At 41.3% G+C, this 25,866-nt stretch overlaps 1 protein-coding gene across 1 annotated transcript; it reads right to left on the minus strand.

Annotated features, from left to right (window-relative positions):
- Positions 1 to 437: 437 nt before the first annotated feature.
- kcnj5 (potassium inwardly rectifying channel subfamily J member 5) lies at positions 438 to 24,799 on the minus strand. Its single transcript, XM_034114880.1, has 4 exons — positions 24,602 to 24,799; positions 14,420 to 14,502; positions 10,958 to 11,831; positions 438 to 2,249 (listed from the first exon to the last, which is right to left on the minus strand). Exons 2-4 carry the CDS (start codon positions 14,480 to 14,482, stop codon positions 1,864 to 1,866), a joined length of 1,323 nt encoding a protein of 440 aa, XP_033970771.1. The 5' UTR covers positions 14,483 to 14,502; positions 24,602 to 24,799; the 3' UTR covers positions 438 to 1,863.
- Between the last annotated feature and the right edge of the window lie 1,067 nt (positions 24,800 to 25,866).

A 25,866-nucleotide genomic window follows, 5' to 3' on the forward strand; every position in this document is an offset into this window, starting at 1 on the left:
ATCAGGAATTTTTCTTTCAACAATGATAATTTATTATTAAAACATTATCTGATAATATATAATAGAAATCTCATAATTTGCATGCCTAGAAAATACCCTGTATTTCTTACTGTATTAAACTTACTCAGCAATGGGACACATAGGGGTTGGTTCATGCATGCAAGCCATGTGTCCTTTTTAGAGAAATGTAAAAAAATATTGTAGGCTATGGCCTTTGCAAGAAAAGTGTGTTCCCTATCACAAGGGCAAAACTATATCAAGCAAGAGATGCAGGGGCGGTTGGTGGAACAGGGCCAAGTGCAGATTGAGCCGTGTGTGGTGTGTGTGTGTGTGTGTGTGTGTGTGTGTGTGTGTGTGTGTGTGTGTGTGTGTGTGTGTGTGTGTGTGTGTGTGTGTGTGTGTGTGTGTGTGTGTGTGTGTGTGTGTGTGTGTGTGTGTGTGTGTGTGTGTGTGTGTGTGTGTGAGTATAAATACTTCAAATCATAAGGTGAGCACTAGAGATGATGTTCAGAAGAAATAATGACAGCAAAAGGCAAATATTGCAGCTGATGAGCCATATGCTAAACTCGTGAGATTAGAAAGAAAACCTGTTCCTATCTTCAGTAGACTCAACTTCCATGTAGCTGAAAAGCATCAAGGTTGGATATCTTTTAATATTTCAAACAAAAACAAAACAAACAAAAACATACATCATGTATTTCATATTGCTTAAAGAGCATCTGAAATATTCATGTGTTTGTGGTGTGTACAAATCCAGAACAATTGAAACAGCAGTAGAGCATTGATGTTTTTCATATAAATATTTCCATCTACATCTGAATGTCATTTTTAACTAGGGCTGACATGCACCAGCCTAAAGCGGGGGCTAGGTAGGTGGACAGGTCAGTGTGAAGACACCTCATGGGAAATTGTGCTTTACATACCAAGAAAAGGGCTTGAAATTAATGTTTTAGTTGCTGCAGCTGGAAGTGATATTTAATCTTTAACCAGTCAAGATGTTTTGAAAGTCGGTCAGTAACGTTACAGCTTTTACCAGCATTTGCCTAGATGTTATTGTTCATTTCAAACCCTTAAATGAGTATAAAATGAGGTACTAGCTGGTTTATTTTAGGTCCACGCTCCCAATATTTTGACTATGATTGGGGATTTATGACAGTACAACCACGAGGAAGGTGTGAAGAAAGAAAGAAAAAGTGGATAGTGGTTGCCAGTGCACATTGCCTTTTATAGAACAATTTCCTATGTTTTCTTATGCAACTAGGAGCCTCATACATTTCTTCCCTGGGTGAATTGGGTAACTGACACAGAATAATAACAACATTGACAGAGAAAGGAAATAATAATATTCCATATTTTAAAAAGTGTCAATAACAAGGTTCCATTGTCACTCAGAAGCGGACTGTCAGACACATTAGCTGAGTTATGAGGCTGATGCTTTGTTCAAATGAAGCTGAATCAACACACTCTGAAATGAGAATATTCGAGTATCCATAATAAGCCCATGGTACTCTGTCATGGCTACCAGTTTCAACTCAAGTTCACATTATACAACTTGAGCTGTTAGAGCAGTAAGTGGTCGTTACGATTATAAAAAGACAATCTGAGCCACCAACCTTTTAAGTGTAGATATAGATACTGCACGTGTGTGTGTCTGTGTATGTACTTACGTGTCTACAAAACCAATCTATACTATAGATTGACACTCTAGTAGAGGAGTATTGCATGAGTCGGGGGCTGGATGTCTTGTATCTCCAAGCATTGCAAAGGAACAAGCTGGCCATTGACTAAATAAAGCATTATATTGTCCTGTCCTCTTGCCCAGTCTCTCTTGGATGTTTTCGCTGATGTGGCCGCCCTGTCACATCAGTCAGGCAGTCCATCAACAAGTGGCAGATCCTCCAAAGCAGCAGCTGAGCCATTAGTCTCTCCTCTGTCACCCCCTGAATCTTTCTCCTCTTGTTCCTCATCCGGGCTGAGTGGGTCCCCTTCGGACATGCTGTCCAGGGTGTCAAAAGTATGCATTTTGGGCTCAGGGCTGAGGAGCGAGAGCTGAGGCAATAGTGGCCCCTCCCGAAGCTTAGCAGCTAGCTCCTTAGCGCTGCAGGTGGGGGTGTTGGTCTCGTAGATTTCGTGGAAGTTGTTGTAGTCTACTTCGTAGAAGCCCTTCTCCAGGGAGAGCACCGGTGTGAAGCGGTAGCCCCAAAGTACCTCTGTGTCCAGGTAGGAACTTCGTGCCTGACATGTCATCCCTGTCACAGGTATGGATAGGTTTAGGTGTCCACATGCACACAAGGACACAATCAGAATGGACAGGGATACAAACAAACAAACACACACAGATGAAAAGAGTTGGAAGGAGAAGCAGAAAGAGAGACAGCATCAGTAAAATATTAATGGTTATACAGTCTCTGTAGGCAGAAAAGGCCAAGACCTACACAGTGTTTTTGCTAAACTTACTGATCTAAAAAGAAAGTAAAGAAAGTACGAGCTGTTTGGCTGATAAAGTTTGTGCTAAAATCTCACACAACAGTATAAAAGTGATCCGTGTTTATTTTATGAAATATTAGCACATTTGGAAGGCTTGCAACTGCACTTTCTTTAGAAATGGAAAGAGAGGAAGACTTGTTATCTTGTAATGTTAATGATACTGTACATTTCTTGATATTGCCATGATTCACAAGGGTCTATTTGTAAAAACACCTTGGTTTGTACGTGTCAGACAGGTGGTACATTTGTTCAATTATTGCAGCAAAAGGTGAAACTTATAACATGAAATGTCCCAGTAAGCCTTTGTTAGCCAGAGCTAGGCAACGTAAACGTAATGTAAAAGGTACACCTGAGCTACAGAAAGTTTGCCATGCAACTTATGGCTTGTTGTACAAAAAACAAACAAAACAATAACTTCAAAGTTAGAACCAAACACATAATTAATCAAACATGAATTAGCCCATTGTAACTACAGTATGAATCTTCCGATTAGTGGTAACCAGAGGCACTCTCATTAGCATTAGCGGTAGGGCACTAGGTTTTTGGGGGATTCAACATTGCCATAAATAAGATGCAAATTGAATATTTGAAAAACATTTGTACACTGCCGTTCATGGCTTAAACAAATGCCTGTCTTAATTGTAAAAAAAGAAGAAGAAACAAACGGAGAAAGCCTACATGTGCCACATGAAACTAGCATCTAGTCCACACTCTCACTTATAGGTAGGGTAGGTAAGTTTGGGAAACCGGCTCGAGATACACTTTTTGTTATATTCCATGGAATGCTCTTAACATCCCGATAGCAATGAATATCTTAAGTGCTTTGACAAAAAATCCATAAAAATATGTCATCTGTGGAAGCCGTAGTACTGTAAAAAGCACGACATATCATTTTAGCCGGCCCGGCTAAAATAACTGGATGGCCTACCTGCCTGTCAGCCTTCCATCTGTGCACAAACTTATCTCGTGCCCTCATTGGTCATGTGCGCGTTCGTGTGTGTTGGAGGAGGGGCTCTATAAGGAAGTGGCAGATTTTCTCCGGTTGTGTATTTTCTAATTCTAGCGCACTCGAGCCGGTTTCTCAAACTTACCTACCCCACCTTTAACAACTACTAAACGTTTAGCTTCCCAAATTAATTATTTTGAAGATTTTTACTTAAATACAAATCTTGAGTCACTATCTATCAACACATGAGGTAAGACCATTTTCAGTGAGCCTATTGCCCACTAATCCATAAAGACACCTTAAACTATTGCTTGGGTGCCGCCAACGTGAATGAAACGAGGGTCTCTACGATTTTGTAACTTTCAGTAGTCCTACAATTGTAATTTCCTTGTGTGTTGTTGTCTTTGGCTACACAGTTATGCAGGTAATCAGGAAGTGTCATGCTTAAAAGGGGTGAGAAAGACAGGTTTTGGGTGGTGGATGCTTTAACTCTAAACATCTGACTCACCATACTGTAGGTACTCACCCAGCTGCTTAGTTACATAATGCTCTGTCTATTTCTAAATGCATTACATCACAAATAATTTCAAACTTTAATGGGCTCTAAAATAGATGTAAGTAAGAAGAATTGATTTGGTGTCCAATGTCACGGTGAGAGGAGGGGCTTTTGCACCTTTTCTTCAGCTTTCCCTGTGGAAATGAGTGGCCTAGTTTCCACATTTAACTTGTGAAATGTTTGTTATTTCTGTCACTGGATCATCAAAGACAATATAGCGTCTTTCTGTCACTATGAGATATATTTTCTATAGTGTCTATTAAGGGTGTTGGCACATTGTTTGATGTCTTGGTTTTAACCCTTCTACTTTGTGAAGCTCTTTTAGTATAATGTCCTATTAGCATTCAAAAGCATGCATTTGTATCATGTTTATCAAGGTTTAATCAACATTTCAATAGTCCAAGTGCTATTGACTTCAGACTCCAAGATGTTAAATGAACAGGGTTACTAAAAGTCATCACATTCATGGCTTCAGTATGTTGCTAATGCAGGGGAATAAGGTTGATTTGATGTTGAACCACATTTAGACAATTTCCTAAGGGATTAGATCATTCACTACAAAAACAAAGAAGTACAATCCCACATCTTCCAATATGAAACTCACAAATACATTTTTCAGATACAGCTCTTAGGAATACTTCCGACTATCCATATTTGAAGACACTCTTTTCATTTTTCACTCGCAAAGGTATCAAATATTGTAATGTTATGTGTCCCGCTTTCCTGTGCTGCTATAGGCTCTTGGTGCCAGATCAGTGAATTACGTTTTTCCTCCTGTTTTGATGTTTTTAACATTCAATTGAAAAGAGTGTGCTGCTGCAGGGTGCTTCAAGAATTGACGGTTGGAATACGAGCAGTAGCCATTGTACTAAAATGGGTTACAGAATACTTGGGACTGTGTGTACTTGTGCCATTTTATTGCTTTCATTTTCTGAAAATGCAGTTTGTGAATGCACTTATGTCTGGAAGCTTTCATTCAGGTTTCAAATGTAAACACCAAACTGCTGTGCAGACAAAAAGCAGCTCCTGCCTTTTCTCCTGTAGTCTTTCAACTTCTGTTATTTGGAAATAATGTACAAGCTCATTATGTTTAACTGTGGTTCTCCACTAGACCTGTGGAACAGAAACACATATTAGGCAGGCTGTAAGTTTGACAAATTATTGCATTATATCTGAACCTGCGCCCAGAACACTTCCACTCCAATGTTCCCATCTTCTAAACAACTACACAATTATATAATGTGAAAAGGAGCACGAATACCTGGAAAAACACGGTTTGAATGGTGGTATCTTGCACGACATGTATAAACAAAGCTTCAGGCAACTAACACTGCGCGCAAAGCTAACATGAGGGCGGTGGAATTGCGGAGATGCTCACAGAAGTTTTTCTGCAGTTGTTATTGCAATATGAATGTATGGTTGTCAGATCCCATGGCACATTTAGAAGTGCCTCAATGTCAGAACACCTGTAAGCCACCACACACACTGGGAAAAGCATGCACAAGCATCAGCATTAGGTTTTAAGAATAAAAAATGCACAAGTCAACTTTCTGTTACCAACACAACTTTCTCACAACACACATTCTGAGCTGTAATACGTGTGTTTATATGAAATAATAAACATAAATAATGGATGCTTTCCATGTAGGTGTGTCGGTATTGGGTTTGTGCTACTGAGCATGCTGGCTTACTGGTATATCAACATGGAAAAAGCCCGTCATTAATGTTATTTGTGACACTTTGCTTAACCAATGTTGACACATCAGAATGTCAGGACGTCAATGCAGATGTTGACTGCTGCTGCTCCTCGTAGCACTTCAAAACTGCATGACCACACAAACATCCACCTATAGCCTTTTACTGGGCTGGCAATGCCTATACGTCATAATATGTAATAGAACACAACCTAAGCTTAATAGTAAAGCTATTATATGTTATACTTGTATGGAAATGTGTTTAGCATTTTTCCATGTTTTGGTTTCTTTCTCTTTACTAGTTGTAGTATGCCCTTATGTTTTGTAGCTTAAGGCTTCCTGTGCTGACTCAGCATAGAATTGGCACGCGACCTACGCACTAGCAACTCTAACTTGATTCATTCAGTTACCGAAAACCGAGTTTCTGCTGATGGATTGTCTCATGACAAGTTTGATTTGTGGAGACATGAAATCTGTTTATGAACACCTGTCCTACCACAACTACAAGGACAGTCTGGGAGGACCGAGGGCACACAATGACATTCAAGTTTGAATCTGTGTTCAGTATTCTGCTGAAAGTATGCTTTTATACTGTTAGCCAACTAACTTTTTAGAACAACCTTGGGCTACCAAAAGCAATTAGTTACCCTCGGTGCTTGTAAATTATGTTCAGAGGCAGCTTTGATAACAGAGAAAATAGTCGGGTTGCTTCTTCTAACACTAAATAAAAAATGTTCCATCTAATAAAGGCCTAACCACTTTTTAATTTTATAAATACAGGATCATTTCTCAAGGTAAAACTTCATTTTTTAATGATAAGATTAACGGGCCGTCTCCACGGCAGCGTTAAAAAAATCTTGGAGGTGGGCGTATCTGAAGCTTGGGGATTTTTTTGCGATCAACCAATCACATGAATCTCCCGCCCGCGACATACGAAGCCAAAAAGCCCGAAGTAAACTGGATATAAACTCCCCAAAACAGGCGAAAACATACCACTGTCTCTGCCACCTCCCTCCATGCCTGGCTCCTCCGGTTTATATCCCGGTAGGTCTGGTCATAAAGCACCGGGTGATTGATTCGCTACCGCTAATTTCTCCTACATTTTTTGGAATATGAGGAAATGATCTGCGGTATGTCTCTCCCAGCATACACGCCGTTTGATTGGCTAGAGCTTGAACTGTCAGATTTGCGTACACGGGATTTGATTGGCTGACGCTTCCTCCTCAGCTTCAAAAGTTGAACATTGTTCAACTTTGGATCTTGAAAATCCTGAGAATCTCCGCTCGCCTGCCCACAATGCATTTCGGCGAAAGCGAAAAAAAGTGACGTCACCCCATTCAAAGTGAATGGGCAGAAGCGTTTCAAGATTTTTTAACGCTGCCGTGGAGACGGCCCGTAACTGAGCCACGGGGCAGCAAACGGCACTTTTCATCCCATTATTTTCCAATTCTTGTAATTTGACTCTTATAAATGTTTTGAAAACAATAGGTGGAAGCGATAAATGGCAGATTTTAGGGATTAAGTAATACAGATAAATGTTTGGATGGATTAGTGATTACATTTTATACAAACATATTTCCCTAAAAGCCACATTTTGTAACTTTTTGCACATTGTATCCCTTGAGCATGTACCGAGGGAGTATTTTTTTTCTGTATAGTAAATACATTTATTCAAACGGACAATTAAAAAGAAATACACCAATTTGTTTGTACCAGCACCCATTTTTTTTACTGCACAATTTGATGTATGTATCCTTTATTATATGCACCTTAGCCATGCAGTGTCTGATTCTTACTGAAAGTCTAACATAATGAGATAAAGGACGTTTAAAGTGAGAGTTTGTGAAAAATGTGCATAAGTCTCACAATTCAGTAAGAGTTGGCAGCCCTGCAGACATTTTCAATTTATTTTCCTTACAAAGTTATACACACCGGTGAACAGAGATGGGGTCGTTACTAAAAAAAAGTAATCTATTACATATTACATATTACTTTAAAAAAAAAGTAATATATTACACTACTTCGTTACTCTCTACATAAAGTAACTCGTTACTTTACTCGTTACTTTACTCGCAGGGCCGGCCCGCCCCTCCCTACAGGCAGATCACGCAGACTGCTAAAGTTTCAAATGTTCTCTTTAGTTCAGTTTCCATTGTCGCATAAGACTGATCCAGATAGCTCTGACTATGGCTGTCCTCTGTCTCCTGCTATCTGTATTTTGCGCAGTATATCTCTGAACGATGCGATGGTGATTCCACTGTGCAAATGGGCAACATTACCTCTACTATGAAGGATGCTACAAGCCTGTCCATCTCTGCTTTGGTTACCGGTCCTCCAAATTCTCATTTGTGCTGCTTCAGAGTCGGCGGTGGCGACTCACAACATCCTCACTCTGGGTTCGGGGGTCCGGTCCTTAGCTATTAGCTTCACTTTAGCTTCTTTGCAGGTGTTTGTTGAGGTTTGACGTGGTGTTTGCAGCAGTGTATAACAGCTTCTGGCCTGGACACAGTTTGCACCTCACCGTCACATTCCTGTCTATTCTTCGGACGAACTCAAAATAATGGGCATACCTCCACCCTCGAAAGTTATCGCTGACTCAGCCATGTTTATGCAGCACTGCTCGCGGAGATGTAAACTCGCGAGTCGCGCAGATTACGTACATATAAACCTGCGGCGGAAACCCCTCTTGTCTGTCAGTGTGATTATGACTGATTTTATAAAAGTAACGAAGTAACGCGTGTCGGGGCAATGTTAGTAACTGTAGTGTGATTACTGAATTATAAAAGTAACGCGTTACACTACTCCGTTACCGACAAAAGTAATATTATTACAGTAACGCGTTACACCCAACTCTGCCGGTGAATGTAAATTAGGGCTGAGAATGATATGCACAGTTAACATTTTACGCACACTACCACAAATATGCACATGGTGTTTCAAACGATGGCTCAGGTGGTTAGGTTGATTTATATCCAGTTTAATCAAATAGTTGACTATATATATTTAATTATGATTATATCTCGGTGTGCTTTTTATCCCTAAATGAGTGCTTGAGAAAGAAAATGCTATGTGTGATTTCCAGAGCCTCACTCACAATTTAGCTTGAACCACACTCTGGATGTCAACGGAGAAAATAAGCGGCTGGCCTTTAAAAAAATACATGAAACCTTTTCACCTCCCACTCATCTGTCAAATTCTTTGACAGCATCCCACTCGTGATGTGGCACAATACATGTGTTTAATAGTCAGTTTGTATTCTAGGGTTTATAAAGCCTGAGCAATTCATGAACATTATCAGATACTGATTTTAATCTTAACTCAATTTGAGTTTTTTTATGAGATAATTTCTGGCTGGATATGAGCCATTAATATTTATTCTCCGTATAAAAAAATAAATGATATTTGTAGTGTATCTCTCCCCTGGCATTACTGCTGATTATTTTAAATATTAATATGCTATCCTATTGGGTCAGGTCAAAATAACACATTAGCCAACAATAAGTTAAAACATGCATATTTATCACTTTAAAAATAGCGGTGAGTGCGTATTCAGCCGACAAATGTGAAGGTTATTAACCTTAGGACCTTAAACATCAATTAAAAAGACATGGTAAATACTTATATAGGCTTCAAACCAGAAACGTGTTTTTTTTTTTCTCTTTTATCCTGACTTCGCATATAGTATATAAGTATAAGTAAAAGCATGGCAAAACATGGGAAAATTGTTCAAATCAACTGTGATTGAGGAATGGTTTAGGCTAGACCTGTTACACATGTCTCATTAAGATAATTATGGAAAGGGAGCATGAGATGTTCACGTGAGTCCTTTTCCTAGCGGTCAAGGACAGTGACGACATGCATGAGGTCATGGTCTACGCTGGTGACGCGAATAGCATTTCAATGACTCAAGTATCCAGCAGCGTGAGCATTAAACATGATGACTTCTGGTGATTAGGAGGAAGAACAAATATGTAATAAATAATACAAAATAAATGTTCAGATGCTTGCGAAGCCATGCCTGATTGCATTAGGGAGCTCTGTGGATTGTACGTGTCTTTTAATAAACAACTGTGTGCACAAGACTAAACACACCAGTGTGTCTCATTTACTGACTCAAAGGATGATGAACACCAATAAAGCAAATTACTAACATGTATAATGCATTGTATTTCAAATGAGAGGATTGTAATTAGTCTTTCAACAAAGGTCAGTAAACAATGAAGCTCAGGCATATAAACAATACTGCATTCAGCCAACATCCCGCTGTAAACACATCAGAACGGCCCATTAACAGCTAGCTGTGGTCCATTATGCTGTAGGGTTTCTGTATTAATATCATTATAATTAAGAATGACAATGGTTTGCAAACATGGCAAAACACTTGCTTTTATCAGAGATTGTGTGTTTTTGAAAATCCCATTGGATAAAACTTGAACATTACAATCTGCTTTTATCTCATTTTGATTGTTAATAGCTACCTCTCATGGTGGTAAATGGGAGCTTTGTGGAACTTTACAGACACACCTGGCCATGTCTGCCTTCTAAATGCCTGGAGCAATCTTTAGGACAGCTTGACTTTTACTAAAAGCATACTGTATAGACCAGCAATGGGCGTTGCTTCACTTCATACATTTAAAAATAAACAAGACATAACCTTGAAGTAGTAACAGTGGAAATGCAGGCTCTGCAGTGAGTACAAAGGCAAGGCATGTGTGGCGTGACAAGCTTTCAATAGTCCTAAAATAAACCTTAAAATGTGTGGACAAGATTATACTGATGTAGACTGCAGTTGAAGGAGTGATGAAAAAACAATTGCCACCTCTGTCAAAATATTTGCCAGCTGTTATGAAATCATTCAAATAATAAACTCCACATTAAATGTTACTTCAAAGTGGAATGCATTACGGTTTATGTCTCATTTTGAGTGTATTATCGGTAGTTAGTTTCCCTGTCTTTCCATCCATTACATTTGTAAAATCTTTTGCAATTTGCAGCACTTACAGGTACTCCCTCTTGCCCTCCCCCGCCTCTTTTGAACAATTCACCCCTCCATGTGAGCCTCTTCTTTCTCTCTTTCCATCCATTGATCTATCTTACCATCCCTCCCACTCAGCTTACTTCCTGTATCAAACATGTCATCAATATCTGTCTCGCTCTATCCATTAACACATCCTTCATATGTCTTCCCATTCAACCTTACTCCCTCTCTACCCTTTCCCTGATCCATTCCCCATAGCCCCCATATGTCTTCCCTTTATCATCCCCCCATCATACCTGTGGCCTCCACCATGCCCTCAAGGATAACGACGATCTCAAACTCCTCCTTTTCCATTTGTGCCAGTGTCATCTCCCAGAAAGGGCTCTTCTCGTTGATCTCGTGAGAGATGATAAGAGGCGACACCAGGAACAGCCGGTCGTCTCCCGTGTCAAATCCGATGTTGATGTCAGTCTGGTTGAGCGGGATGAACTCCCCCTCCTTGGTCTGCTGCGAGCGGATCAGCTTCGCTCTGATCGATGCCTCCACGATGTGAGAGTTCCTCAGGTCCCCCACCCGAAACATCAGGCACATCTTATTGTCACGCACCGATATGACAGCTTTGTGCGAGAACATGAGGGTCTCGGCGCGGTTCTTTGGCTGTGATATCTTGACAAACATGCAGCCCACCATCATGGCGTTAACAATAGAACCCAAGATGGCCTGCACCAAAAGCAGTATGATACCCTCAGGGCATTTTTCTGTGATTACACGATAACCATACCCAATGGTGGTCTCTGTTTCAATGGAGAAGAGGAAGGCTGAGACAAAACTGTTGAGGTTTTCCACACAGGGGGTCCAGTCGTCCTCATCACCATGCACCAGATCCCCTCGAATAAGCGCTATCAGCCACCATAGAAAGCCAAAGAAAAGCCAGTTGACTACATAAACCAAGGTGAAAATGAAGAGACTAAGACGCCAGCGTAGGTCCACCAGCGTAGTGAACAAGTCACTAAGGTATCGGTAGGTCTCTTGCACATTTCCGTGATGAACGTTGCATTTGCCATCCTTCTGCACGTATCGCTGACGTGGCTTCCTAGCAGGGTCAGAAATCAAATGTGTTCTCTCTGTAGAGATCTGAGCATCCCGCATGTGTTTAGGGAGCTTCTTCACCTAGAAGAGAAAGAGAAAGACAGGTTAAGGTTTTCTCCACATGGTTGTGCTTTACAGTACCCACTTTGATTTATTTTCATTAATATTTTCTCTAAGGCTATATTGAGTTTGTGCTGGAGGATGTCAGTGTTAACCTATTTAATGAGATTTTCTTCCAGCCTTTGCAAAACCACACTGTTCCGTGCTGCTGGCAGGATGGCAAATAAAATTAAGAGCTGCTATAAAGTAACTGCGACGTGCTACTCCTCAATGACATTGTGGGTGTCACTGTATGCAGCGGGAGAAAAGGAGAGTAAGGGTACAACAGGAACACAAGGACATCCAGGTCTTTATCTATGTTGGCCCAGCTCCAGTGACGCGATCTGGCTCCACAGCTGTGCCCTGTCTCACTCCTCGTCCCCTGTGTTCCCTCCCCTCACACCCTATGGGACATTGGCAAGCCTGGATAGGAACAGATCCTCCATCCTTCCCCAACAGCCCCTTATGGCATCATCAAAAAGAGTGGCATATGCCTGGGCAATCACATTGAACTCAATCTAGAAATCTGCTTTCATGCACATACAGGCAGTATTCTGATGTTGTATGTTGAAGGGTTTTGAAAATCAATGACTGCCACACAGCCCGACAATGTAGTCTTGCATTGCTTTTGCTTTCATTCTGATAAAAGCCTTTAACAGACAAATACATATAGGGAGCAAAGTTTCAATGCACATTTTGAACAGACCGAGGACATGTTGGCAGCACACTGACACCTTCCAATCTGAGCTGATAATTGAAATGCTTTGTGTGGAGGCAAGAAACCAGCTCCTGTGCCCTCTGAATCCCACACTTTAAAAACGACACCTGGGATTTATATCTCTTTAGAGTCATGCCCACATCACCAGAAAAAAGCTGTGTCTTATTGCTGTTACACTGACAGCTCTATCAGAACGATCACTGTCACAGTTCATCCTGGGAAGGACATAATCTAAGGCACTACGGTATCCTTGCAGTCCCTTCGATTGCAGAGCATGGATAATAAAACCTGTCCTCCAGCTTTTTCCAGGATGTTTTTTTGGGAGATGTTAGGTGCTGTTTCACTGCTCTCCTGTCTACACGCACCACCAGTCAGGCCTGAGTGTGCAGTATTGAGTTGTCAGGTATTGATTTAAAGTGATCCCAGTTGGTGGAACGTTTTGACAAAGAAGAATTGAAAGACAATGCCTATTGACCGGCATCGCAATTAGTCTCTGGATGACGATGCATTCACCAAATGTCAACCAGTGGACTTATTACCAACTGCGTTTAGGGATATTGGACCAAATATAGATTTAGAACCCAATCAGGCCACCATTTTTCCAAGTGAAACTCTCCACATCAGTTAATGTACGTAGTTGTTGTTTTTTCAAATTGTTGTTATTCACTACTTCTCTGCTTTTAAATGAAAGACCGCTTAAAGGTGGGGTATGTCATTTTGGAGAAACCAGCTCGAGTGCGCTAGAATTTGAAAGTAAACAACCGGAAAAAATCTGCCTCTTCCTTCAGACTTCCTTACAGAGCCCCTCCTCCAACACACACGAACGCGCACATGACCAATGAGGGCACGAGATAAGTTTGTGCACAGATGGAAGGCTGACAGGCAGGTAGGCCATCCAGTTATTTTAGCCGGGCCGGCTAAAATGATTGGTCGCGCTTTTTACAGTACCACGGCTTCCACAGATGACAATTTTTTATGGATTTTTTGTCAAAGCACTTAAGATATTCATTGCTATCGGGATGTTAAGAGCATTCCATGGAATATAACAAAAAGTGTATCTCGAGCCGGTTTCTCAAACGTACCTACCCTACCTTTAAATGCATTCCATGGAATATAACAAAAAGTGTTTCTGAAATAAATTACATACCCCACCTTTAAGGAGGCCCATTCATTTCTACACTTTAGGATGTGGCTAATTGAGTGATGGATGAAGCTGTCACCAGCACTGGCGACCAATCTTTGGCCTTTGTAGTCAATACGGTGTGTGGGGGGGATGGTCAATAAACAAATTCATTAGTTCTCCCTGCATGGCAGAAGTAAGTGGTGGGTGTTTTCTGCCATTGAGCCTTTCTAGCTGCGCTTGGGTAGACAGCGTTAGTTGCAATCAGCTGGGGAATCAGGACAGATAACCAGTGCAACTCCACCATCTGTTAATGGGAGTGAGTGGGGTGTCTTTTCCTCCTATCCTCCAAGTAAACTGTGCTCTATATTTAGGTGAGCTAAAGAAACAGGTTTGGTAATACATTAAGAGGCTTGATCTTGTATCTGTTTGCTTACTTAATCTATAAAGTAAGTATACTGGATATCTACTTTATGTTAAACAGCCTTTTTATCCTTCCTTTTGTCTGTGGAAGCCAGTCTGTTTTCCTTACTTACACACATCCATCTGTCTCTACTGATAATTCCCATCTCGCTATATATTGTCCAATCCTTTTTTTCCTCTATGTGCTCCCATCCACATGCCCCCTCTTTCTCACATCATCTCTCTCATCTCTCACACTCTCTCTACCCGCTGTGGTGAGACCGTTGGGATCAGTAGAATGTTTGACCATGTAGTGAGTGTGCATTATACCTGTGCAGGTGTTACTCCTATCTCCATGTTGTGGTCCATGAGGACTCGAGAATCTCCTGACATCCTCAGCTGAAGCTCAACACCTGTAAGACATGAACACGTACGATAGACAAATTATTTCGGGCTCTTAAACAAAACCAGTCTGAAGACCTTGTGTTTATTTTGTTGGAATTTGCAGCAGCACAATAAGCCTAAATTATTTCATCAACAACATTACAATGAATCAATACACTATATCAAAAAGGTCAAAGCCTGCCCTCAGAGCACTTAAAAAACCTGTATCCATTTGACCTTTCAGCCTTCCAACACTTAGCTATTGGATTATACCTCCTCTTTGAAAATCACATACATTATGTCTCATTTCATTTAATCGTTTATTTGAAGAGGGACAATGCACAACAATGTTGTGTTAATGAAGTGCAACCCTTTCAGGCATATTATGTTCTACCTGTCATTTAAATCGATTGACTTTTTCAATATGTCAATATTTGTAATTAGAACGCAAAGGACCCCATAGAAGAGCACTTTCAACTATTAGTTTTGAAAAAGTCAATAAAGAAAGGTTTTACATTTTGTATTTGTTGTAATATTTTGTCTTAATAGTCATGTAAAGTAAAAAACTGAAGGAAATTGTGTGGATTTTATATTATATACAAAATACAGAAAAATAATGTAAATGTTTGAATTCCTCAAAATGTAAATCTTTCACTGAGCAGAGGCTTGGGAATTGTTCATTTATTTTATTTCAAAAAATATTATTAGTAGCTTTCATCTACTTCCCCTGTTGTAACTAAAAAAAATATTATTAGTAGCTTTCATCTACTTCATCTAAGTAGATGAAAGCTACTAATAATATTTTTTGAAATAAAATAAATGAACAATTCCCAAGCCTCTGCTCAGTGAAAGATTTACATTTTGAGGAATTCAAACATTTACATTATTTTTCTGTATTTTGTATATAATATAAAATCCACACAATTTCCTTCAGAACCTATATCAGTTCAATTATAACAAGTGCTTCGATACAGGATATTATCCATATTCTCATAGTGTGTTGTATTTCCATCCATTGATGTCATTAATTCAACATTTCAGACTTTTACTTTCAGTGACTTTTTTACTTTACTTTCAGTGAAACTGGTTCAATTCTCCCACAACAGTAATTGTGTCATGACTATAAAAACTTAAATCAGCCTGAAATAATTCAGCTTCTTATCAAGTTGATAATAGAACATTTAGCAAAGCTAGCAGCTGGTATGTTGGTCTCGCAGTTTCTCCAGACTGAAACATCAAGACAACTTTAACATGAACAAACCTTTGTACAAGCATTCACGGCTTTAAGAGGATGACCCCTTCTGACTTCTATGATCCATCTCACTTTGACTCTGGATTGATTCATCATTAGGTTGACATTTGTGGCACGGACTGAAATATACTGCAAAGGTCCTTCAAGGTCCCCTGATGATTATTTGTAAGAACCTTGATCCCTTGATATTTCATCTTGTTCCATTAACAGCTAAACAATTCTGTTTGTCCAACACGTGTAATGACCATTAAATAACAAAACCATCAGCCTCATCTGTACTTTGTGTATAGTGCTACTGTAGTTAAAACCCTAATTGTTACCAACAAAGACGGTGAACATGGTAAACATTGTACCTGCTAAACATCAACATGCTAGTTTTGCCATTGTGAGCATGCTAGCTTGCTAATGCTAGTGGTTAAGTCAAAGCATCACTGTTCTTAAGCATATAACAGCTAGGTCTGTAGACTGATCATTTGACAATGTATAACTTATTTTTTTGTCGCAACTAAAGAATGATTTATATATTTTCATAGTTACAGTTTATAATCAAATGAAAAATATGTAAAAAAACATTAAAAAAGCCAGTAAAGCTAGCTCCATTTGGCACAACTGTTTTTAAAGTGTAGTCTCCAGCACACTAATGATGAGCCATAAGAGAGACAATCCATTTGGTGAGTAAGGGGGAGGGGAGTATATGTGTTGTTTTATTATTATTATTTCTGTATGTGAAGAACTTTGTAACCCTGGTTTGAAAGGTCATATATAAACAAAGTAATCTTTAGCATTATGTTTATTATTTTGATGTCACCAGTGCAGCACTTTACTGCTGGAAGATGTGAGAGAGGATTAGCTGTTAACACCTCATGGGAGATGAGCCATTGTCCACTCTTCGCTAATTTGCCTGTACAATGAAGCAGGCTCAGCTGCAGTGTTTTTAACAGAGTCATTTTCCCAAAGAGCAGGCTCGTCATTGCCAGCATCGCCAGTTGTGCCATAAATGACTAATGAAAAGATGTGCCCACACGCGATGCATACACAAACACAACTCTCTACTGTTTATACAAACACACTGCTCACATGCTGCTCCACCATAACCACACCAATCTTCAGATCAGAGGCAATGATGCTTTATTTAATCAGATGCAGACAGAGAAATAAACACTGTGACAGAAAGTCCAGTCGCTCCTTGTACTTTACATTTAGTCTAATATAAAATGAGTGTACATATTATCTTTGTGGTTGTTTTTAGCTCCACTGGAGCGACGAGGTGATGTGCTGACAGTCTACGCTTTGTGTGATGTGATTTTAAAAAATAGTTTTTCTCTGCTTCTGAGTTGTATGTCAAAACAGGTATTTTTAAACATCTGTTATTTCAGGTCCAGCGTGACAGGAGAAGTAGAAATGCAACACTTTTAATGTCTCCTGGATGATGTGGGATTTAATAACAGCCACTGCAATGGGTGGGTGGGGGGTGTGAGTGTGTTGGAGGGGAACTCAGATAAAGCCCTAATTTTAGCAGCAATCTTACAACACCTTTGGAGCTCCACAAGAGGCAATTAAGTTATAGAGCCCCTGGGTGTCGTTTGAAAATCAACAACTTTTAATTTACTAAAAGAACAAGGTATACAAAGGGCCTTGTAAGCAACCAAGCAAAGGAACATAGGTAAATGACTTTTCTTGCCTGTTCCATGACCTTAACATCATTTGACATTTCTTTGTCATCTGTCTTTGATGTTATACTCTGTTTGAACGCTGACAAGTCGAGCTGGGAAATGCAAAAGCGAGCATGAAGAAAGTGAGAGGATCACGTCACAAATCAGATCCACACAGGAATGTAGTGTTGACATTGATGGTCCAAAGCAAAGGGCAGAGTGACGTGACAGGCATCTGAGTAGGGAAATTACGGACAGACGGACACGCACACAAAGCCTCTGAAAAACCTCACTGAATACATTAAAAGGGTTTGTGAGGTCTTGCTTTCTGACTCATTTTAGGTTCTCTCATGAATTAAACATGGCTCCCTGGAGATTTGTGAACTCCAGACCTGCATGTATTTTCAGCGAGGCTGTGATTGCGGTGTCTGTTCGCAGCAGCGTTTTCAGCAAGCCCAAATGAGAGGTGTTCGAATATGGATACCAGCCGGGTTGTTTTATCTTAGCGCTTTAAGAGGGTAACAAGCATTTATCTTGTTACTGGGAGAGTGACAGGATGCTTCGGCTGAATTGTGTTTGTGTCCTGATAACAAGAGCACTCATCTGTTGTGCTTGAAGCTAAAGGGGTACGAGTAAACCATTGAACTTGCTTCCTAAGGGATATCTACGGGACATATATTCTGCTCATGTGCTGACGCTGTGAGCTGTAAACAATAATCTGCACCGAGCACAGCGAATTGTAGCTCTTTTCCGTCTAAACAGTAGCAAGCTCCATCATTTTACCCCAGGGCCTGTACTGTATACTGAATAGCACTCGCTTCATTATTCCATTTTCAACATTTCAGAACTTGTGTTGTCAGCTTTGTGTGCAGTTCTCTGAGGTAACAACTGGCTTTGAGCTGAGCGAAGGGAAGGTTTTTATCAATATTAATCACTGCCCAAATGAAACCCCTGCAACAGATTAACTACCTGAATTATACTTCTCACTTGATTAACATAATTGTAAACAGTTTAATTCTCTAAATTACTTTTCTGTTACCATTATACGGGAGGCAATCCATTTGCTTTTCTAACCTGCGGAGGAACACTGTTTCCTGTTTGAAATGTGCACAGACGTGCTTGTTTTGCAAATGCTGCTGCGTATCTTTGAAATTATTAACTTTTCAGGAATAAAAGTCAATCATTTTTTATATATGTATCTTATATTTTTAAGTTTCAGAAAACCCTTTTATTACCAGGATCTGACCTGAATATATTGCTTATGTTTTTTTACAGTTCATCTTATGGGTTGTTAACCTGCCACTGGGCATGACAGGGTTACGAATCGGGTGTTGCAAACTCAGCAGTATCCCCCTATTTTACAATACAAATATGACTATTGGTGAGCACTCATCCATAGATTGTTGAGGTCAGAGTCTGCAGTTTTCTGTCAGTTCATCAAATACAGTGCTGAAATGAAAAATAAGCAAAATAGAAAGAAAGGGAGGGGGAGAAAAAGAGGGAGAAAGGGTTGTAGCAGAGCTCAGCCTTTAGGAGTATTGATACTGCAACTGCACAGTATTTACCGAATCACTGCATCCGATTCGATCTACACCGCCGCACTCGTCCAGGCTGATCTGCTGCCTCTGTTCCTTGGCCATGGAAACACTGGAACTTTCTATTTCCTTTATTTCCAAACCTCCTTCACTCCTCCCCTTGAGTGAAAGCAAAGAGTCATGGTTGCAGGTCCTGTCATGGTAATGTCTCGGGCTAAGATTGGCCCATGAAATAACATGGCCTCATCCCTATCTGTGCTCACTTATGACACTTTGAGGTCAGGCGGGTCAAATGACTAAAAACGTCCCCGGCTAGTTTGGCTCCAGGCCTTGCAAAGACACACACGCATACGCAAACAACCACACACACAAAAACTTCATAGCATCCCTCCCTCCCTTTTCCCATTATGCCCGATAGTGAGCTGAGTGTATCCAGTTGTGTCCTTCTCATGGATGACCTTCTCTGGAGTGACACTGCTGCACCGAGACGTTCGACTCACACTGGAGAAACAATTTCCCTAATGACATGTCTAACTCTCTTCCTCTTCCTCTCTCTCACACACACACACACACACACACACACACACACACACACACACACACACACACACACACACACACACACACACACACACACACACACACACACACACACACACACACACACACACACACACACACACACACACACACACACACACACACACACCCCCCTCACTCGCTGTCCCTCACTCCATCTCCTGTCTTACAGTACATTTTGCTCAACCCCCTTCAAAAAGAAATTACAGTTGTTGAAGACAAGAATAGCTTGTCCGTTGCTTCAGATCTGATTCCACTAAGATGAGTATTATAAAAACCAAAAACAAGTGATGGCCAATATTTCACATTGCTGCTGAGTGGAACTTGGATGGGATTAAAACCCAACACCTACCAGAGCCAAATGACACCCTCTTCAACCAGGCACGCCTGGAGATGCGATGGAAAGAGACAGGGGGTTAGAGACGTGAGATGTGTGATGTAGGGTGGCTGGGCATGCTCCCTAACACCTTGATACGTCTTCTTATCAGGCGTTTCTGTCAGGCTCTTGATGGGATTCATTGCGTTTGATCCGAGATTTCCTATGCCACTGCTCCATCTTAGAAACGGATGATTACTGAGCAAAATAAACATTTAGAATGACATTTTTATATACAAATAAATCTGCTAATTGTTTTTAAATCCGAACCACTTCTCTGCATCGAACATGATGCTACTATTCTACATATGGTTCATTAATCCTAGGCCTCACCTTACTGTAGAGGACAGGGGAGCAGGGGAAGATGACAGAGTGGGAGGCAGTGAGCCGGTTGGGGCGGGGCTGCAGAACAAGACGCATGGTGAATGGTGGAGGAGCCAAAGGTCAAATGGTCTTAATTGGTATTCCTGACATGCTTCACTGTCCCCCTGCATGTCCCTTTGAGGAGCCTCCTTCTCTATAGTTATCACATAACCAAGTCACAATGAAATTAGATCACAACCCTATAGCTGCGTGTTAAAAATCCTTACACCAGCTTATATGGCTATAAGTACAGTTCCCCAGTGTCTTTTTTACAAGGTGTGATATATTCACAAGCTTAAACATCCCATGCCAGCAGTGGATCATGGTGAGAATACATTTACATATGAAGGAAGTTGGTGCATTTAATTGTTAAAAGAAGCGTGTCAAATACAAAAAACTCCATGCTGTCACTTTACAGACCCTGTTTACCATACGGTATTTCCCTCCTCTGCCCGTGTTAATGAGCTGCAAATTCATGGAGATGTGCTTCCCCTGGGTGACAAATGCTTACGCTTCATAGATGCTTATGTAAACCATGCAAAAAATAAAAAAAGAAGAATCCCTCCAGATGTAGTGGAAACCTGAAAGTGTTTGCTTCTTACATCTTAATGATACCCCAGTCATAAGCAATGTGAATGTTTTTTAAATCCTCAACATTAACTGTATGCATAATGAATGTACTTTATTTGCATTGCATGTGATGCTAAAAAGCCCTTTGAATATGGTTGTGTATTGTGCATTTAGCTGAGCTGCCGGCGCTATGTGCCTTAGGCCCTAGCCACACGGTGACGGAACGGGTCGTATCCGCTACAGTTCTCTATCTTATAGACAGTTCGGCCACACGAGGCCGACAGGGAAACGCGGATACCGATAACGATAACGATAACGGGTCCCAAGGTGGGTAGATCTGCGGACGCAACGCTCTGGGGGGCCAAAACGGCCCTATACGATCATTTCCTGATAACGAAAATACTGACGGGCTGTCAGGAGAGTGGGAGGAAAAGAGAGGCTCCGTCGTTATTCATTTGTTTTAAAGCTCAATAAATAACAAAGAAGACCTTTGACCGGCACTTTTCTAATTTTGTCCGGAAGATTTAAACTTGTTGACCGGCGGAAAACAATTCTAACGGCAACTCTGCTGCACGGTTCCCTCGTCCCTTGGAAGAGGCGGAGAGGTGGGTGTTTTTCATCTGCTGGTGGACTACCGGGGAGAATTACAGCAGGAGCACACGCTTGCCTCGGGGAGGGAGAAAAAGAGAAAGAGCCAGAGCCCTGGCCCCTGCCTCTCTCCCCACCTCTGCTGCTAAATCCACCGCGGAGAATAAACAGAAGGGCAACCATGGCAACAATGCTCGGGAAGTCTTCTTCGCTGCTTTTGGTGTATTTTGTGGTGGAAGTACAGCGCCACTTACAGGCCCGGCATATGTACTACAGCGTCTCCAGCGGGTCGAGCGGTCTCGTGTGGAAGGACACGTTTCTGGTGCCTATTGCGTGTGGACGGAAGACTTTTTTGATATCGAATTCGGTTCGTTTTCGTTTCCGTGTGGCTAGGGCCTTAATGTTAATAAATCATATTCATTGGCATTCATTATACTGGCCAATTAAAGAGACTGTAGTCTTTTTGTCTTTAAATAATTTAACAAACGAAACAATTTCCATATCAGCTAGCATTTAATATGTGATACTTACAGTGCATACATGAATGCATGGATCCTGTCCCTCAATAAACTCATGTGGTTTAAACTGGCCTGACCTGAATGTTTATCAGTTAGACTCAGGGCATCACTGCATCTCTGCCATGCATAACAAAAGGGGTTCTCATAAATAGTAGTTGGGATCCTCCTTTATTAAAATATTATACAGGCTGGTTTAGCCCTACTGGCTAAGCCTGCAGCAAGAGACACGGTAAAACTTCCAATTCATCCCAAATAACTCGCTTCTTACAGATAAGAACACAAGCAAGATTTTTCAGGGCAAACGTTGAAGTTGTATACTGAAAAGCTTTTTCCAAATTGTCAAAATGTAATCTTTATCATGTATTTTCTTCAAAGTATCTCAGGTTCCGCGATAGTTTCCTCAATGATATTCCTTCCCCTGAAAAGTATTGTTGCAGATGAGCACACTGACAGCCGCTAAAAGCAAGGTGACCTGAAAACAAGCAGCCATTTTCTTTTTTTACTTTTTCTGATGTTTTTACAGAAGACAGCTGCATAAAATCCCTCAGAGCCAGCGAGCTGTATTCAGCCCTTATCTCTTATCTAAATGTTGGACTATTAAGGTGTGTGAATCTGGTGCACTTTCATGTCCATTTCTGTTGGTATAGGAGATAATCTCCCATCTGTTTGCCAAACAGAAGGTGAAGATGTGTTTGTTCAGCATGTAGAATGGAGCACCTCCATGTACACTGTACCGACAAACCATACATATGGGACACAAGCAGGCAGGTGACTTTGTAAAATACAGTAGACACGGCTACTTAAATATGCATCAGTAACAGATTTATGAGGGGATACACTGAGGGAATCCTTGAGGGTTGATGAAATTGAGTGGGACATTGAATGCTGCTATTCTGCTTTATCCAAATACCAAGATATGTAATATATTCATACACAGATCACAAACTGTAGGGCTTATGAATTATACACAATGTTTTTTCAAAGAAGGAAGCATAGGCACTAGAACTGAAGGACAGTATGTACATATATGTAGAGCTGCATAAATTAGGCATCTTCATGTAGGTCTATTGGCAGCTTTACGCAAAATACTCTATTTTATTGCAACACTCTCACATACGCATTTTCCAGGGAATAAAATAAAAAAAAAATAACTTCACGCCTGGCTAAGCCCTTGACATGAATGCGCCGCTGCGGTATTAGAAAGTGTTGATCTGCTTGAAGAACATAGCTTTGCCTACATCCCATAGAGGGACTCAGTTCTGACTAAATGAACAGATCCAATTAATTACTCACAGTGTCTTCTCTTCTGAGAGTCTCCTAAGATCCTATAGATTATAACCGAACAGGTTAGAGATAGTGCCACAACCACAAAGATAGTGCTGTTATTAAGGCCAAAAGGCCATCCATCAAAAACCATTACATCTAAACAGTATGTACTACTTCCCCCTGACACTCTGTAAATAGCCGGTGAGCAGGGTCCTTTACAGTTATAAAAGTAGCCTGAACAAGTGTTGGAAGGTTATGCTGCAAAGCCTGCAATGAAAAACACCCTGTCAGACTAGGATTTCTAGAATGTACCATATGCAAAAATGTGGTTATTGATGAGAGAGGATATGGCTTGTTATTCCTCCACGTTGTGCCAGAGAACAGATATTAAAAAATAATTATTGAGTCTTTTCGCTGCCATGACGCTGTTCACATTCCCTAATGATGCATTAATGGGAAGGACAGCAGCATTGGGGAACCTGCACTGGATTAATGTGGCTGCTAAAGCCACTGCATTGTCATCAAAGTTTTACAACAACAACTGTGGAGATGTGCACTGAACATGCGGAGAAGACTGTAGTGGACATCCTACGTTAAAGCAAGAAGCCCTCATCCTCAGCGCAGAGAGATGTGTTAAGGGAATCAATATAAATAATGTTCTCTCATTGCTTTTGATGTACCCTACAATATGAATGAAAACCCTGCAAACAGCCATCACTACTTTGTGAATTCCCTTTATCTCCTGCTTGTATTGATGCTATAGAAACATGTAAGAGGTGCAACATGCTGTGCTGCGTTGTACAGCACCCCCTCCTCCACACACTTACAGTAACACACATCTACTGTAGATGTAGAGTCAGGGTTTGCTCCCGCTGATGCCACTGCGCTTGTAGAACTATAGCGCGTCGCACGAGTATGCATGCCCAGTGTTGACAGGCTCAGAGAAACCCATTGTTGATTTGATTACCCTGCCTCCGCCATGAGGGCATGACGATGATCTATGGATCTCTGCAGTGACAAATGACAAAAAGGAGGCGAGATGTGGTGATACAGGTTGCAGCTGATGGAGGAGGGTAATCCAGCCATGACCACTTTCCTTTCCCTGCTCTCGTTCTCCTGAAGTGTCTTGCGTTGTATCTAATCTTCTCTGTCCTCGTCTCCCATGCTCTAGTTTTTGATCTTCCTTCAAGTATAATGCACACTTTTGTATATGCCACTCCAGATGGGATCTTTGGATGTGTAACGAAACACATAATGCAATCACAGCATGCGATGCCATCCACAGACACATTGAGAGGAGGCAGCTTGGACGTGGAGCCACAGTTGTACCATGCATCAGCGGCTTTCAAAACCTCCCATTTCCTTCTTTTGCCATCCTCTCTCTGTCTCTTCCTCTGCTTTTGCTCCATCAGCGGTGCACGAAGCTTACCTTCAGGTCTCCGCAGGAGTTGCTGGCAGGCTCCCTTCGAGGCATTTCACTAGCTGCTGTTCTCTCCAGGACTGCGCACTCCTTTCCTGGCTTTGTTCAATCAACAACCGCTCTCCTGCCTCACTCCTGCCACCCTGCTCCTTCTGCTCTTCACTGCTCTCGATCTACTCCTGTGTGAGAGGGGGGTCTGCCTTTGCATGTGTGTATGCGTGTGTGTGTGTGTGTGCGCATCTGAGGGAAAGAGAGAGAGAGAGAGAGGAGAGAGGGAGAAAGAGAGGCAGAGTGGGTGAGAGAAGAAATGGAAAGGATGTAAATGTGCGTGTGTGCTCTCTCTTGAATGCTCCTCTCTTCTCATTCTCCACACAGAGATTGGACCTCCTGTCTCTCAGGATTTGTCCTTTATTATGAGTGTTTGTTTATGCCTATTTGCACAGAGCATCAGCCCCTGTGTGTGTAGGTGTCGGTATATTTGTGTGTGAATACATCCGCCACATGGCTCCCTTCTCTTTGCTGCAAAGGCAGTGATACGTGTGGAAAAGTCCAGAGAACAGTGAGGCAGGAAGAGAGATGAGAGTATGTGCGTGTGTTGGGCTCAGACAGGGAAAGAGAAATGGTGAGGTGGAGTGTGGTGTAATCAATTGCTCTGAAACTGCAGGTAAAGAAAAATCCCCAAGGGTTTGAGCGAAAGTGGAAACTGAGCATAACAGAACAGGAAGAAAGTAACAAAGAAGTAAGAGAAGCGTGACGAACACAATGTTTAGAAGTAAAATGGAAAAACCAAAAGGCATCTTCAGAATTGTTAAGGTTGGGTTACTTTCACGTAATACCCTATGATTTGCCATCGCAGTTCCTAACATATTGTGAATGATGCCTCCTGAAGAATCTGAATCCAAAGTGAATTGACCATGTTAGCATGCCGTGAGTCAGGGTGATGATGAACAGCGTGTTCATGGGGCATGGTTAACAGCAGAATACATTCAAAAATCCTAGCAGCAGAATGGATTGCATGGGCTCATTAACCCCCCCCCCCCCCCCCCCCCCCCCATGTTAAAATTCTGCTCAGTATACGCGATAGGGGGAGCGTGCGATCCACGATCGGGAAGTGTGTGCACATGACAGGACAGTGCTGACAGAGACATATGCATGGATACTTGACATTGAGATGTTATTAGGCATAGAGAAAATTGAATGTGGACATGACATAACAGAGGAGGAGTAATGAGAGTGAGCAAAGGGAGAGAAAGATAGGGAGACGATGATAGGTG

This window comes from Trematomus bernacchii, unplaced genomic scaffold (genome assembly GCF_902827165.1).
Source record: "Trematomus bernacchii unplaced genomic scaffold, fTreBer1.1, whole genome shotgun sequence".
Lineage (NCBI taxonomy): Eukaryota > Metazoa > Chordata > Actinopteri > Perciformes > Nototheniidae > Trematomus > Trematomus bernacchii.

Excerpts from the sequence above, each read along its gene's own strand:
- kcnj5 (XM_034114880.1), bottom strand. The coding sequence starts at position 14,482 with ATGTCAGGAGATTCTCGAGTCCTCATGGACCACAACATGGAGATAGGA. Across the intron at positions 11,832-14,419 it reads TAGGAGTAACACCTGCACAG|GTGAAGAAGCTCCCTAAACA; the intron begins GTATAATGCACA and ends TTTCTCTTCTAG. Across the intron at positions 2,250-10,957 it reads GGGCATGGTGGAGGCCACAG|GGATGACATGTCAGGCACGA; the intron begins GTATGATGGGGG and ends TACCTGTGACAG.